Source organism: Salmo salar, chromosome 25 (genome assembly GCF_965601325.2).
Source record: "Salmo salar chromosome 25, fSalSal1, whole genome shotgun sequence".
Classification (NCBI taxonomy): domain Eukaryota; kingdom Metazoa; phylum Chordata; class Actinopteri; order Salmoniformes; family Salmonidae; genus Salmo; species Salmo salar.
In genome coordinates, this window is record NC_138315.1 from 38,451,638 (window position 1) to 38,469,143 (window position 17,506).

The window sequence follows — 17,506 nt, forward strand, 5'->3', positions numbered from 1 at the left end:
TAGGCTGTTCTGGTCACAGATAAGGCTAACAGGCTAACCCCTGATCCTCCCTGGTCAGACCAGATGGTTCTAGGCTGTTCTGGTCACAGATAAGGCTAACAGGCTAACCCCTGATCCTCCCTGGTCAGACCAGATGGTTCTAGGCTGTTCTGGTCACAGATAAGGCTAACAGGCTAACCCCTGATCCTCCCTGGTCAGACCAGATGGTTCTAGGCTGTTCTGGTCACAGATAAGGCTAACAGGCTAACCCCTGATCCTCCCTGGTCAGACCAGATGGTTCTAGGCTGTTCTGGTCACAGATAAGGCTAACAGGCTAACAGGTGAATGAGTTCACAGGAGGGAGAGACAGGGATCAATGGAGATGCCTGGTTTAAATGGGAATCAATAATGTTCATTGTTTTTTGAGATGATCAATAGATTGAGGCAGAAATCAGCTGAAACCAGACAGGCACCATGTTGTTCACTGGGCACTGTTGTAAACTCATGATCAAATCACGGACTGGTTTGGAGTACTGTATAAAAACCAGGTGGACTCTTGAAAATACACACACGCACACACACACTCAGGGTGATTATCCCTGCGGGGCAGATAGGCCTAAGTGCCCTGAGTAAAGCTCTTCATCACTAACAGGGCTGACTATTAGTCTGATTAAAGATACCACTCAGCCCTGCAGGATATCAACTGCTGTGTGCTTGTGCAATTTCAACACCATTAATCTCACTTGAGATGGTATATGCGTAACTTTAACATTCATTAGCAGTGGACGAGGTGAGTAATCTCCTAATACAATATAAATCACCCTGCGCACCTGTATAAAGCCTAACTCATCAACACAATTCCTTTTAAAGCATCTTTCAGTCTTCCACTCTCCTGGCTAGACTACAAGTGCACAGCTGCCAGGCAAACCGGGTTTAGCTAAGTCCAGGGACGGTTCTGAATGGTACAGTACCACTGAGCACTATGATATCCCAGGCCCATTTCTCATCATGTTCACTTTGACCTTTCAGGTCAGCAAAATAACGTTTCCGTGTTTCAGAAATTCTAGATTACTTTTTTAATCAATTTGAAGTGGTTAAAAATCTATACTTCATCCCAGGTCAAGTAGAAATGGCCCATTTTGCAGTCCAGAGGATATATTGATGACGGTGAGGCTCGTTCTTTCTTTCTCCTTTAGACACTATTGAACATCCGTTATTGTTAAATCAATAGTGAATTAGCGCCCTACAAAGTAAACAACCCTTTTAAGTGTCAGTGAAAGATGTCCGAGATTGAGGAAAGGTGTTTGGGGAAATTCTCTGCTCATGAGGTCAAGAGACATTTTCCTGCCCATTTGAAAAAGGGTAAACCATTTGTTGACAATTGTTATGTAGTTTAAGGGTATAAATCAAATTTTAAACGGAGTGTTAGAAAGTGACAAGTTCAGGAAAGGGGAGAGGCACAGATTGTAGACTGTGAAATGGATCAACCACTAGCCTACAGTCTATTTAGTACAATGGATGATAAGAGTTCTAGTCACGAGTGTCATCACAGCAGAATAGGCTAAATGCTGCCCCCTATTGGATTGACCAACACATGGGCTCTCACATGAGACAGATGGTACTGAACTGGAGCAAGCCTTTTAATTCAGGCAAGTGTCAAAACACCCCAATGATTTATACTGAAAAATAAATATATGAGTTACCAGTACTGCATATCGACTGATGGTACTTAGTGTTTATAGTTATTGTTACTCAGAGGCTGCTGCCTACATACAGGCTTGAAATCATTAACCACTTTAATAAATGGATCACTAGTTACTTTAATAATGCCACTTTAATGATGTTTACATAGCTTGCATTACTCATCTCATATGTATATAGAGTATTTTATACCATCTATTGCGTCTTGCCAATGCCGCTCTGTCATTGCTCATCCATATATTTATATATTCTTATTCCATTCCTTTACCTAGATTTGTGTGTATTAGGTAGTTGTTGTGGAATTGTTCGATTACTTGTTAGATATTACTGCACTGTCGGAACTACAAGTACAAGCATTTCGCTACACTCACATTAACATCTGCTAACCATGTGAACAATAAAATGTGATTTGATTTATTCCTAACGTTAATATTTTTCTATCGTCTCTCATTTTTCTCTCTCTGCATTGTTGGGAAGGGCCCGTCAGTCAGCATTTTACTGTTAGTGATTTACTTCTATTTTCTTAGTAAGACAGTAAGGCAGTTATTCAACACATATTTAAGTGCACAAAGTGTTTGTGTGTAGCGTCATTTCCCAGCTGGTTCTCTTGCCCCCTCTCGTGATGTAACATCCAGGATAGTTAGCCTTGGGTTTATTCACAACGCAGGGGTGCAGAATCATAGAATCATTGACCTGTGATGTCAGAGCGGTTGCATGTGATAGCCATGTGTCTATGAGGGCCAAAGTGCATCTCTGAGCTCTCTCTTTCCCCCTGACAGATAGTGTGTGATGTTTAATGTTAAAGATCACTCCAGCCTCTCTCCATCAATCATCTCTGTAGCACTCTGATGCAATGCCAGAAGAATCTACAATCCGATGGCTGTGGATGGACGGCAAGTGTGTGTGAATGTGCAAACCTGACTCTACCTTGCAAGCATACTGTATCCATCACACACACACACACACACACACACACACACACACACACACACACACACACACACACACGTGGACTTTCACATGATTCCCCTATCCAGAGATTGTACTAAGCTCTCTTGACAGAAGGTCAGTATTTATTTTGCAGGAGAGGACTCACACCCCATTTGATATCCTCAGTCCAAAATGTAAACGACGTGTCATTACATCACAATGACCTTGAAATGGACTCTGCTTTTCCATGTTACAGTGTTATGGTTGACAGGCTTATATCCTGTATTTCTACAGTCTGAAAGAGTGGTTTTAGGTCTGTTTAAAGCCAAGAGACTACACCCAGCCAAGAAAATAACCACTCAAATTGTAAAAATATATTACCCACTGAGAGGGCAGTTCTGCCAAAATAAGAACAATAAATAAAGCACATGAAGCTGATGGGAAGTTTCGTATGCATCAGTCATATGAGTATGTGAGAGCGTAGCTCTAGCCATGCATGTGTGAAACAGAGGCCAGTAGTTGGAATGCTCGAAGACAAGAAACAGAGAGACAAACCCCACAAAGAAAGAACTGTTTCATAAACGGTAAAAAGCCTCTAGAACGTCTAACCATTCTAGCAGTATGAGACTAGTAAAACCGACACAGCAAACCTGTTGTGCAAGGCGACTCATTACAACGGCAGCAATTTAGTTCATTCCCATGAATTGCGATTTTTCTCTCATACTGTTTCAAAAAGGTAGGTGGTTCACAACATTCACCATAGACAATTCCTGGACTGTACCCAATAGCTCCCTTTCCTCGTCACTTTTCCTTCACGCACACTGATTTGAAAGAATTGGAGTGCTGCGGGGATATGGTGGAGTAGACCTATCAGTGGCCATGAAGGGAGGGGGACGAGGATGGCCAACCGAAATATTGAACACTTTCTGACAGCAGTTCAAAAACAAGCGCCTCAGAAGATGGAAAGGAAGGGGATGTTTAAAAAAGGTTTTCAATTCTCTGGTGGGCGTGTCATTAGATGCAAACAGCCATCACAGGTGCAAACCCAATGTTTAATGTTAAATACTTGGAAAAACGTTATTGCTCATGACTTGTTCCTCCGGTCCAATTCCATGAACAGGATATTGTAAAACTTCATATCTTTGAAAACTGCCTCACCCCCGAGATTCCATAAAACCTTACTTCTCTGAGGGCCGCTGAATACTAACTTGTCACCTAACATAAGTGAACATGACTTCAATGCATGAATTACTAAAGCTAAGGCATAGACGCAACCCAAGACTCCCCTGCATCCTATTGATTAACCACATAAATAGGCATTAACAGCTCCTCAACACATGACTTCATAAAAGGTCAATAGGGTTCAGCTAATTCATTTGCTGTGTTTTTCCATCAGAGCTGAGCTTTAAGGCTTTGATCTCAGTGGTAATGGTTGGCTGTCTGAAACGTAACTCGGACTCATGTCACTAGTAGAAGTGTTTTACGATCAGTAGAAAACCTTAAGTTATGATGTCATCTATATTCTGCTAGGTCTATGGCACAGAAACGTTGCCTAAATAATTGTACACCGACTTATTTGAAGTTGATTCAAACAATGTCATGTAAACAGGTCATGCAGGATGAAAGTTTCCTAATCTGCATGACTGCAGCAAATGTTTACTAAACAAACAAGAATGATGGAATTGTTGGGAGAGCCATTATTTTCCCTTTGTTGTGTTGGTTGTGGGTAAGAGAGCTCCTGGAACCAATAATGTTGTTGGGTTCTACAACTGCAGCTGGAACCAAGACTGTTGGGTTCTAGAAATTCTGCTCCTGGACCAAAGTTGTTGTTGGGTTTTAGAACTCCTGCTCCTGGAACCAAAGGAGTTGTTGGGTTCCAGAAATCCTTCTCTTGGAACCAAATGTGTTGTTGGGTTCTAGAACTTCTGCTCCAAACAGGTGATCTACTGCACAACTGCTCCAATATGTCTGACACGTTTACTAGCTCTCTATAAAAGCAGAACACAGACAGAGGGAAATAAAAAGAGAAGTGAAGGACTCTCCTGCTGAGAAAGAGGTAACTGAGCCATTTTCTAACAGATGAGAGGTTAGGGGAAGGTGATGACAGCTCTGTTCCATTTTTAGAGGAGCTGAGCAGAAAAGTGACAGAGGGAACCAACTCATCCATCCTCCCTAGACAGTGACCACAGTAGGGCATAATCTTGACCATGGAACCTACAAGTAGCCACCTACACCCCAAAACCCCTATCCCCCAAAGTGTACGCCAGGGCATAATCCTGACAATCTACCAGTATCTACTCGAGGATCAATAACACTCTTCCATTTAACTCTAAGGTTGTTTTTTTAACTCATGCACCAGCTTGGTTGGACTGAGGTAGCAGCGGTATCATTTATCCGTCACAATAAGTCTTACAACCAGGCACGCCGTCACCTATACGTCAGCTTTTATAAAACACTGATTTAAGGAACGTTGATGTGTGCCAACTTAACCCTGGCACGAGAGGAGCGGGAGGGACCCTCAACCTGAACCCAAGCCTCTCATAACAGCTGGGTATTAAAATCGGTGTATTGGGTGTGAATTGGTAGCGACAGGCTGGACAAGCCAGGCCTTCTCTCAGCCTTTTATTAATGGTTTATTAAACATGTACTAGACCTTTCCATGGTTAATTAGTTGAAATGGTTACATAACAGGGTTCAGAACGCCAGTGAATAAATGTGCATAGACTGAAGTCATGTTTATATTAATCAAGCTTTAAGATGGTATTTAAGAGGGCAGGCGAGTGGTGTGTGTGTTTCACCATGTACAATATTAAAGTTATTTAAGGGTTGGGTGCTGAACGGGTGTGTACACGTGACCATGTTTTTATTTCGATGTGTTAATGATTTTGGATCCCGGGGCAGCCTGTAGAAGGGGCAGACCGAGTCGACGCGGGCAGCTCTCCATGGTTAAGAAAATAAACCAAGGAGCCTGCCATTCTGTCTGCCAGGGAAAAGCCCTCAACTGGGTCCATGACGGACACAGACACTGGACATGTACTGGGCTGAACTTACACTTAGGCGTTTGTTGTGTATGAGCAAATGAGTCTGCATTTGTCTAGAGATTAAGCCTATAGGCTAGGCTATAAGCCGGAGTGCATATCTGAAAGTGTGTCCAGATGAGTAGTGTGTGTGCGTGCAGAACTCAGCTGTGTGTCATCATTAGGCACAGGGAACACAAACATGCAGGTGTAATGGAAAGCAGGATGGACAAGAGAACACGAACTAGTCCACGTGAAACACAGACCAGCAGATAGAAGATCATTTCTATTAACATACCCTGTTAAAGAATTCAGCTCAAAAACCCCACACAATGTAGGCCTGTGTATGTGACAGTTGCTTGTGCAGACCTCAGGCTTGTTTGTGTATCCTCCTAGATGGTAACTGTTCACCCAGCCCATTCCCTTGGAAACAGAGATGGAGTGTGTGTGTAGAGCTGTGACGGTCATGGCGTATCGTCAACATAACCGACAGCCGATGGGGGGGCATAACATTAGCAAACAAACAACACTAGCGCATTTAGGCCTAACTGTCTTGCTCATAGGCGGCATGTCAGTCTCAAGTTTGGGGAAGCAAATTTTCACCATAAAAACTGTAAAGTATTCCATGCATCATCACATTTGCAAACTTATGTATGATAGCTGATAATTCCTAATGTGATTAGTGATGCACCGATATTACATTTTTGGCCGATATCGATACAGTGAGGGAAAAAAGTATTTGATCCCCTGCTGATTTTGTACGTTTGCCTACTGACAAAGAAATTATCAGTCTATAATTTTAATGGTAGGTTAATTTGAACAGTGAGAGACAGAATAACATAAAAAAAATCCTGAAAAACGCATGTCAAAAATGTTATAAAATGATTTTTTATTTTATTTATTTCACCTTTATTTAACCAGGTAGGCAAGTTGAGAACAAGTTCTCATTTACAATTGCGACATTTGCATTTTAATGAGGGAAATAAGTATTTGACCCCTCTGCAAAACATGATTTAGTACTTGTTGGCAAAACCCTTGTTGGCAATCAGAGGTCAGACGTTTCTTGTAGTTGGCCACCAGGTTTGCACACATCTCAGGAGGGATTTTGTCCCACTCCTCTTTGCAGATCTTCTCCAAGTCATTAAGGTTTCGAGGCTGACGTTTGGCAACTCGAACCTTCAGCTCCATCCACAGATTTTCTATGGGATTAAGGTCTGGAGACTGGCTAGGCCACTCCAGGACCATAATGTGCTTCTTCTTGAGCCACTCCTTTGTTGCCTTGGCCGTGTGTTTTGGGTCATTGTCATGCTGGAATACCCATCCACGACCCATTTTCAATGCCCTGGATGAGGGAAGGAGGTTCTCACCCAAGATTTGACGGTACATGGCCTCGTCCCTTTGATTGCGGTGAAGTTGTCCTGTCCCCTTAGCAGAAAAACACCCCCAAAGCATAATGTTTCCACCTCCATGTTTGACAGTGGGGATGGAGTTCTTGGGGTCATAGGCAGCATTCCTCCCTCCTCCAAACACGGCGAGTTGAGTTGATGCCAAAGAGCTCCATTTTGGTCTCATCTGACCACAACACTTTCACCCAGTTGTCCTCTGAATCATTCAGATGTTCATTGGCAAACTTCAGACGGGCATGTATGTGTATTCTTGAGCAGGGGGACCTTGCGGGCGCTGCAGGATTTCAGTCCTTCATGGCGTAGTGTGTTACCAATTGTTTTCTTGGTGACTATGGTCCCAGCTGCCTTGAGTTCATTGACAAGATCCTCCCGTGTAGTTCTGGGCTGATTCCTCACCGTTCTCATGATCATTGCAACTCCACGAGGTGAGATCTTGCATGGAGCCCCAGGCCGAGGGAGATTGAATCTGATTGATTGCTTCTGTGGACAGGTGTCTTTTATACAGGTAACAAACTGAGATTAGGAGCACTCCCTTTAAGAGTGTGCTCCTAATCTCAGCTCATTACCTGTATAAAAGACACCTGGGAGCCAGAAATCTTTGATTGAGAGGGGGTCAAATACTTATTTCCCTCATTAAAATGCAAATCAATTTATAACATTTTTGACATGCATTTTTCTGGATTTTTGTTGTTATTCTGTCTCTTGCTGTTCAAATAAACCTACCATTAAAAGTATAGACCGATCATTTCTTTGTCAGTGGGCAAATGTATAAAATCAGCAGGGGATCAAATACTTTTTTCCCCTCACTGTATCTGATATTTAAAATTTTAGCGGCCTTTTAAACATTCTAGTACAGTTAAATAGATGCAGCGGTCTACGGCACTGCATCTCAGTGCAAGAGGTGTTACTACATTCCCTGGTTCGAATCCAGGCTGTATCACAGCCGGCCGTGATTGGAAGTCCCATAGGGCGGCGCACAATTGGCCCAGCGTTGTCCGGTGGAGGCCGTCATTGTAAATAAAATAAAAACTGACTTGCCTAGTTAAGGTTACACACACACACACACACACACACACACAAAATAACTTTATTGTTTGGATGTCCCCATTACCAGTAAAACATAATCAAAATCTATTTATTTCACTTAATTGCTGTGCTGTTTTGTTGCTCATTTGTTCAGTCGTTTCATTCTCAACCAGGATTTCAATGGAACGCCGTTTGGGTCTTTGCATGTCAAAAAAGATACAGGTCAAATAACACTATTTGATGTGTCAAATAAGCCTGTTGAACAAATCAGGATCTGAATGTGAATGTGTCACATAACAATTTAACGCGTTCATACATTTTTTACGTAGTTATTACACATTGATTACACCATCACTCGTATTTCATATGTCACAACGATTCATCGATACGTATGCTATGATGCTGGTAAAGTTGTCTCACGCACCTACAGTGCTGGTCATTAAAAAGCTAGCTAACTCATGGATGCAAACAATGTTCTTCCCCAAAAACATAGCAAAACAACATAATCGGTTTCAGTAGCTATCGTTAGCTAGCTAACTATATACAGTTGAAGTCAGAAGTTTACTACATACACTTAGGTTGGAGTCATTAATTTTCAACCACTCCACAAATTTCTTGTTAACAAACTATAGTTTTGGCAAGTCAGTTAGGACATCTACTTTGTGCATGACACAAGTAATTTTTCCAACAATTGTTTACAGACAGAATATTAAATTTATAATTCACTGTATCACAATTCTAGTGGGTCAGAAGTTTGCATACACTAAGTTGACTGTCCCTTTAAACAGCTTGGAAAATCCCAGAAAATTATGTCATGGCTTTAGAAGCTTCTGATAGGCTAATTAACATCATTTGATTCAATTGGAGGTGTACCTGTGGATGAATTTCAAGGCCTACCTTCAAACTCAGTGCCTCTTCGCTTGACATCATGGGAAAATCAAAAGAAATCAGCCAATACCTCAGAAAAAAAATTGTAGACCTCCACAAGTCTGGTTCATCCTTGGGAGCAATTTCCAAACACCTGAAGGTATCACGTTCATCTGTACAAACAATAGTACGCAAGTATAAACACCATGGGACAAGACAGCCGTCACACCGCTCAGAACGGAGAGGCGTTGTCTCCTAGAGATTAACGTACTTTGGACCAAAAAGTGCAAATCAATCCCAGAACAACAGCAAATGACCTTGTGAAGATGCTGGAGGAAACAGGTACAAAAGTAAAACGAGTCCTATATCAACATAACCTGAAAGGCCGCTAAGCAAGGAAGAAGCCACTGCTCAAAAACTACCATAAAATAGCCAGACTACAGTTTGAAACTGCACATGGGGACAAAGATCGTACTTTTTGTAGAAAACTAAAATAGAACTGTTTGGCCATAATGACCATCGTTATGTTTGGAGGAAAAAGGGGGAGGCTTGCAAGCCAAAGAATACCATCCCAACCGTGAAGCACAGGGGTGGCAGCATCATCTTGTGGGGGTGCTTTGCTGCAGGAGGGACTGGTGCACTTCACAAAATAAATGACATCATGAGGCAGGAAAACTATGTGGATATATTGAAGCAACATCTCAAGACATCAGTCAGGAAGTTAAAGCTTGGTCGCAAATGGGTCTTCCAAATGGACAATGACCCCAAGCATACTTCCAAAGTTGTGGCAAAATGGCTTAAGGACAACAAAGTCAAGGAGGAGTGGAGTGGCCATCACAAAGCCCTGACCTCAATCCCATAGATAATTTGTGGGAAGAACTGAAAAAGTGTGTGCGAGCAAGGAGGCCTACAAACCTGACTCAGTTACACCAGCTCTGTAAGGAGGAATGGGCCAAAATTCACCAACTTATTGTGGGAAGCTTGTGGAAGGCTACCCAAAACGTTTGACCCAAGTTCAACAATTTAAAGGCAATGCTACCAAATACTAATTGAGTGCATGTAAACTTCTGACCCACTTGGAATCTGAAATACATAATTCCCTCTACTATTATTCTGACATTTCACATTCTTAAAATAAAGTGGTGATCATAACTGACCTAAAACAGGGAATGTTTACTAGGATTAAATGTCAGGAACTGTGAAAAACTGAGTTAAAATTTACTTGGCTAAGGTGTATGTAAACTTCCGACTTCATCTGTAGCTAGGTGTAAAATAACCCTAATTTATAAGACAGTTCTTATTTTATCTTTCAATGACATTCACAACTCAACAATCATCTATTTGGTAGCTATGAGACCTGTTGGCAAAGATGACGATAACTAACCCTTTTATCTGTGGTGTTCACGAGCTGTGTTGGTCCCATGCTTCATAAGCTGAAATAAAAGATCCCAGAATTGTTCCATACACAAAAGGCTTATTTCTCTAACATTTTGTGCACAAATTAGTTAACAACCATGTTAGTGTGCCTTTGTCCTTTGCCAAGATAATCCATCACACTGACAGGTGTGGCATATCAAGAAGCTGATTAAACAACATGATCGTTACACAGGTGCACCGTGTGCTGGGGACAATAAAATGTCACTCTAAAATGAGCAGTTTTGTCACACAACCCCACAGATGTCTCAAGTTTTAAGGGAGCGTGCAATTGGCATGCTGACTGCAGGAATGTCCGCCAGAGCTGTTGCCAGATAATTGAATGTTAATTTCTCTACCATAAGCCGCCTCCAATGTCGTTTAAGAGAATTTGGCAGTTCGTCCAACCGGCCTCACAACCACAGACCACGTGTATGGCGTTGTGGGGGCGAGAGGTTTGCTCGTCCCATGGTGGTGGTGGGGTTATGGTATGGGCAGTCATAAGCTACGGACAACACAATTGCATTTTATCAACGGTAATTTGAATGCACAAAGATACCGTGACAAGATCCCATTGTCATTGAGGCCCATTGTTGTGCAATTAATCCGGTGCCATCACCTCATGTTTTAGCATGATAATGCACAGCTCCATGTCACAAGGATTTGTACACAATTCCTGGAAGCTGAAAATGTCCTAGTTCTTCCAAGGCCTGCATACTCACAATAGCAAGTTTGGGATGCTCTGGATCGACGTGCACGACAGAGTGTTCAAGTTCCCACCAATATCCAGCAACTGAATAGGAGGGGGACAACATTCCACAGGCCACAATCAACAGCCTGATCAACTCTATGTGAAGGAGATGTGTCGCATTGCATGAGGAAAATGGTGGTGACACCAGATACTGACTGGTTCTCTGGTCTACGCCCCTACTTTTTTTTTTTTTTAAAGGTATCTGTGACCAACAAATGCATATCTGTGTTCTCAGTCATGTGAAATCCATAGTTTGACTGATTTCCACACACACACACACACACACACACACACACACACACACAAGTTTGGGGTCACTTAGAAATGTCCTTGTTTTTGAAAGAAAAGCTATTTTTTGTCAATTAAAATAACATCAAATTGATCAGAAATATGGTGTAGGCATTGTTAATGTTGTAAATTACTATTCTAGCTGGAAACGGCAGATTTGTTATGGAATATCTACAGAGGCCCATTATCATCAACCATCACTACTGTGTTCCAACGGCACGTTGTGTTAGCTAATCCAAGTTTATCATTTTAAAAGGCTAATTGATCATTAGAAAACCCTTTTGCAATTATTTTAGCACAGCTGAAAACTGTAGTTCTGATTTAAAGAAGCAATAAAACTGTCCTTCTTTAGACTAGTTGAGTATCTGGAGCATCAGCATTTGTGGGTTCGATTAAAGGCTCAAAATGGCCAGAAACAAATAACTTTCTTCCGAAACTCGTCAGTCTATTCTTGTTCTGAGAAATTAAGGCTATTCCATGCGAGAAACGGCCAAGAAACTGAAGATCTCTTACAACGCTGCGTTCTACTCCCTTCACAGAACAGCGCAAACTGACTCTAACCAGATGATGTCCTTCCATACAGGCATGCCATGCTGGAGTGACGCTTCTATTCAAATGTTGTTGATCAGTAGGCCAATGTAAGTCCCAAATGAAAGCAAACAGACGGTCATCTGTAGCACCATAGTCTCCACTGATCAGCTAAAACAAGCTTAATAATGCGATGCATGCACACACTCCTATTGAATGTGCATTCACCTGTATTGTGAGTAGGCCTATGCCACCTTGATTGACCCAGTTTATCAAGAGTTTTCCCATTCAAATAAAACGATTACCATTATGTTGTTAGATTGGTAAAAACAAAGTAAAATGTATTGTTCGATTTTAAATTTAATGCATTAATACATATATGGCTGTCTCTGGGAAATGTCATCAACATTTTTGAATTTAATGACATTGAATATCGGCCATTGGCATCCTTGACCCCCACCCCAAAATAAAAATAAATTTGGTATTGGCATCAGACTCAACAAAATCCCTATCGGTAGTTCTCTAATAGGTGCTATAGTTACCCCCGGGGCCCCACTTTTCACCCCCCCCCCCCCCCCCCCCCCCCCCCTCCAATGAACTGAATTGACCTTCAAAGGTTTCTTTTTTCAGCGGATTTGCTGATCAAAAGATGTATACAGTTTTATAGACAGACTAAGTTAGCAAAACAATACCATATAATCAATAGTTAACACTCCCGCTATGGGTAAAGTATACCTACAGAAAAATAGCATTGATAAAACGTTGTATTACCGGTTTGTTTTTTTATCAATGGTTTTGACAGTTTTTTTTTTCTCCTCATGTCGGTCTCCATCCAAAACCGTCAACACCATGGTTTTCCAATTACCGTCACAGCCCTGTGTGTGTGTGTGTGTGTGTGTGTGTGTGTGTGTGTGTGTGTGTGTGTGTGTGTGTGTGTGTGTGTGTGTGTGTGCGCTGTGGACTGGCATTTGCGGCTGTGAGTCCTAGGTTGGAAGTACTTGCTGTTAGAATGGGACCTCATTAAAGGCTTACTTTATCATTCCTTCCATCCCAGTAAACGAGTGGAGCGAGGGAGGCCAGAGAAAATGAAGGCCAGATATCTCCATCTGTCTAAGTAGTCGATAAGAAGAGGATAACAACTTAGACAGCTCTGACACACACAATTGGATTTGTCACGACTTGTTTTTGCTGTACTTTTTTACATTGTAATTATTTGTGTACTTGTTTGACATTTTACTGCATTGTTATGAGCTAGTGACATTGGCATTATACTGCACCTGCTATAACATCTGCTAAACTGTGTATGCACCAATAAACTTTGATTTAACAAATCACACACGCACACACACACACACAAAACCCCCTTTAATAATCTGTCTACTTTGGCTTCCTCTTTCAAACGACCTTATTGGACTGTTTTGATGACAGCATCCAGCTGTAGCCTACATTCCTACTCCCCCATTCTTGTGTTGTTGGGACATCGGACTAATCTTTCACTGCTGTGTAACTCTGGAAACTCGTGTCCTGTTTATAGTGTATTTGTGCACGTGCGTTAGCGTGTGTTACCAGGCCTATCTTGTGTGCGTGCGTGTGTGTTCTGTGAATGAGCTCACCTATTGGCTCGAGCTCTGTGTAACCCTTAAATTCTAAACATAGAATGCTTTGGCTGGGCATTAGGATGATTCTCTCAGATGCTTTAATGTTTCTCCTAAATGAGTATGTGCAGAGATACTATTGGGCCTACTTCATTAAAAGGATATTCTGCGGTTGGACCAGCATTGTTTGCCATTGCTGTAACCTGTTGGAGTCAGCGTTGAGAACACACACACACACACACACACACACACACACACACACACACACACACACACACACACACACACACACACACACACACACACACACACACACCACACACACACACACACACGTTCATATGGTCTGTAATTAAGCCCTTGGTCAAGCAGACAGCCAGACCCCCAGTCAATTATGTGCTAACAGAGAAACTATAGATGGCCTGAGAAACATAAGCAAGCATGCTGAAGCCATCTTTTAAGCCCTAGGCGGCTGGTTATGACTACATACCTCAGTGTTTACATCAGCTGTAATAAAGTCATTAAAGCTGTAACTGATACACACAGGCACTAGTTCATTCAAACAAGAAATAGGCCTACTTGAGTGCTCTGCTTCAAATAATACCACTGTCCCCGTCGCTGCAATAACCTCCCTTTACTCTCTCCCTCTTTTTCTCCCCCTCTCACACTTCCTCTCCATGTCCCTAAATCTCTCACTCCTTCACTTACCCTCTCTCCCTCCCTCCCAGGTGCATTCCCGTAGCAACAGCTCCAACATGGCTGCCCGGAACGGCTATGGTTCCCAGAACTCCGTGGCCCACCTATACTCCCCAAAGGGCACTGTCCTGAGGGACAGCATGGGAGGAGAGCGGGGGAAAGACCTGTCCAGGGATGACCTCGTGTTCCTCCTCAGTATAATGGAGGGAGAGCTGCAGGTGAGGACAGGATAGATCAGTCCTAGTGTCTTTGGACCTAGGTTTATAGAAGAGGAGTTAGCCTATTTGCCTGATCCACAGTCATGACCGCTGTGCTCTGTAAGCTCACCAGATCAGGATGGTCGTACGAGGCTATAGCTCAGACTTGGCCATGTTCAAAACCACAATATGGTCAAATCCGTATAAGTAAAAATGCGAGTCGTACATGGTTTCCACTAGATACAACAGCCACAAAGTCAAAATTGGCTATGGCGTACAAATTTGCTTTTTGGTCTTAATTTAAGGTTAGGGTTAGGAATAAGGTTAGCAGTGTGGTTAAGGTTAGATTTAAAATCACATTTTAATAAGAGAAATTGTAGAAATAGGCAAGGTTTATGATTTTGTGGCTGTGGTAACCGTCATACATCACGCATTGACGTCATCACTGGGACATTTGTTCTAAACTGAGTTGAGCCCAGCTGTATGTGAGCTGTAGAGACAGAATGATTCAGACTCTAACAGAGGAGCCTATTGTGACTGTGACTAAAACCATGGGTAAAACACTCCTAGACATGCCTCACAGAGCATGACACACACACAGCCTACACTACAGCTGTATAGGACACATTTTCTCCTTCTGTTGGGAGTCCAATCTCTTCATCTCTTTCATTCTTCATCCCTCCTTTTATATTATATCTATCCATCTCACCAGGCAAGAGATGAGGTGATCACGGTCCTGAAAGCAGAGAAAATGGATCTGGCTCTGCTGGAGGCCCAGTATGGCTTTGTCACCACAGGAGAGGTGCTTCGAGCCCTGCAGAGAGACTCACTCCAGGACCAGGCTTCTGAGGCCCAACAGCAGGATGTCTATGAGAAACCCATGGCTGAGGTAACAGGCTATAAACCCTATTTCTATTAAAGCCGTCAGTCAAACTTAGGAGTGTGTATGCTTTGAGGCATGAGTTTGCAGTAGAGATAGCAAATGATAAACCAACCAACATATTAACCCATTGCCCGTTTCAAACGACACAATGAGAACCACAGTGTTTTAAGTTCAGCCCAGTCTTCATGTCCGTCTCTCGCTCTGAGTTAGCTGGACCGGTTGGTGAAGACGGGGAACCAGAGCTACAGGCGGATGCTGGAGCAGTTGCTGCAGGTGGAGCGTTCCCACGGTGGCGCCCTCTGCAGGCTGGAGGAGCAGGACCAGCAGCACCGCGCCTTCTTGCAGCGCAGCGACGACCTCACCTGTCTACTGGAGCAGGACCGTGAGAGGTCAGTGACACCCACCGACCGCTAGCTAGCTAGCTAGCTAGCACATTTTTGCAATATTAAGTCACAACAAGACACGGTATTAAGAGCAAGATCAAACAAGCCACTTAGGATTCCCCACATGGCATCTTCTTGTCATGTGTTGCTAGCCATCTGGCCATCCAGAATCACTACACACAGCCTTCTGACCTTTCGAAGCACACGCATCGTTTTCCTGATGTTGTCATCAGCTAACCAGTCTATAATTTCTCTACTTCATCTCCTGGAAGAGCTCATTCTAGGCATAGGACAGGCAAGAGGACAGGGGTTGTGTTAATGCAGAATTATGCCTTTTTAACACATAAAAAAATATCTTGCTGCGTTTTGTAAACAGCTCTAAAATGCTCCTTATTGTAATTTCTGCTCGGCATCGGACTAATTTTGTGCTTCAGTCGCACTTCTCTACTCACATAAAAACTTCATGAACGGGCATTCTACCAGCAGACAGCGCTTTGACTGAGCTGTACACTTTTCTCTGGTAAAATGCAAGATTAACTTCAAGCTAAACATTGGGAAGAATGTAACCTGCTACATTTCCAAAGATAAACATTATAAATATGATGACCATGCATAGTTTTTGGAAAAAAATACATCGTTTTTTTTCGTTCAGCTTGTTCACTTGTGTGGCTGCTAGCCAAATAGTGTTGCACTTCTATTATCGTCTGATGAAAATGAAGCTTTGGCTTCCTGATGTGTTGCACTAATGTATTTTCTGTGAAGGAAAACTATAGTTGCACACCCCTGATCACTATTAAATAAAAAACGTTCAATATAAAATATAGGTGAAACTGTTTAAATGCAGATTTGCGCTTTGAAGATGCAGATTTCTGAACTATAACTTGACCCCTGAAGTATAAAGGGCATGCATATATCTCCCTCATATGCAGGTGGACTGAGAACATTCTAAAAGAATGAGATCACACACACACACACACACACACACACACACACACACACACACACACACACACACACACACACACACACACACACACACACACACACACACACACACACACACACCTCGAAGCCTCACAATGCTTAAATTTAATCTGCCATGTTTATCTTTGATATTAGACACACTCCTTCAATCAGACTGTCTTTACTGCATTACTTATCCTCTCGGCTTCTCTCCCTTTCTAAAAATAAACAAACACAGGCTATTCCCTGAAGCTTGACAGAGAGAAGGTTGGACATCGGGTCTGTGACACTCTCTCAAAACATTACAGCAAGAGAAATGTCTACACCTTGACAAGAGAATACACATGGTTGTTAGTGCTGGAGGGAAAAGTAAATAGTGGAAGTAGGAGATGACACTGAGCAGGGAACGTATCTCAAATTTAATCTGCCCTTTATCTCTCTCGCTCTCTTTAATCATCACTCAATCCCATCTCTTGCGTAATTAAAACACTGATCTTATGTCTCGCTCTCTCCCTCCCTCATAATATTCAGTGCCTCAGTGAGGAATGTCTCCCACTCATCTCCTCTTAAATCTCTCTTCCTCATTCTCTCAATTCATCCACTCGGGGGTTCAAAGACATCCACTTAATATCGGTTTGCCTTGACAGCTTTGCACACTTGGCATTCTCTCAACCAGCTTCATGAGGTAGTCACCTGGAATGCATATCAATTAACAGGTGTGCCTTGTTAATTTGTGGAATTTCTTTCCATCTTCATAAGTAGGCTTAGTATAGTATCCTTGTATAACCACAATCGAGCTGTAGGCCTAAAAGCGCATCCTGTTTAGCCGTCTTAATACCGTAACCTACTTAGGCCTATATTTCAAAATACAGGCTACTGTATC

At 42.4% G+C, this 17,506-nt stretch overlaps 2 protein-coding genes across 3 annotated transcripts in view; one reads left to right on the plus strand and one right to left on the minus strand.

Moving 5' to 3' along the window:
• cmss1 (cms1 ribosomal small subunit homolog) overlaps positions 1–17,506 on the minus strand; it is an 82,340-nt gene that overhangs the window by 16,831 nt on the left and 48,003 nt on the right. The gene's annotated exons all lie outside the window — the stretch shown is intronic.
• LOC106586698 (filamin A-interacting protein 1-like) overlaps positions 14,224–17,506 on the plus strand; it is a 35,038-nt gene continuing 31,755 nt past the window's right edge. The window contains exons 1-3 of the mRNA XM_014174244.3: positions 14,224–14,415; positions 15,107–15,283; positions 15,488–15,666. Of these exons, the coding sequence (XP_014029719.3) occupies positions 14,257–14,415; positions 15,107–15,283; positions 15,488–15,666 (515 nt within the window). The 5' untranslated portion in view covers positions 14,224–14,256. The remainder of the gene's footprint in view (positions 14,416–15,106; positions 15,284–15,487; positions 15,667–17,506) is intronic.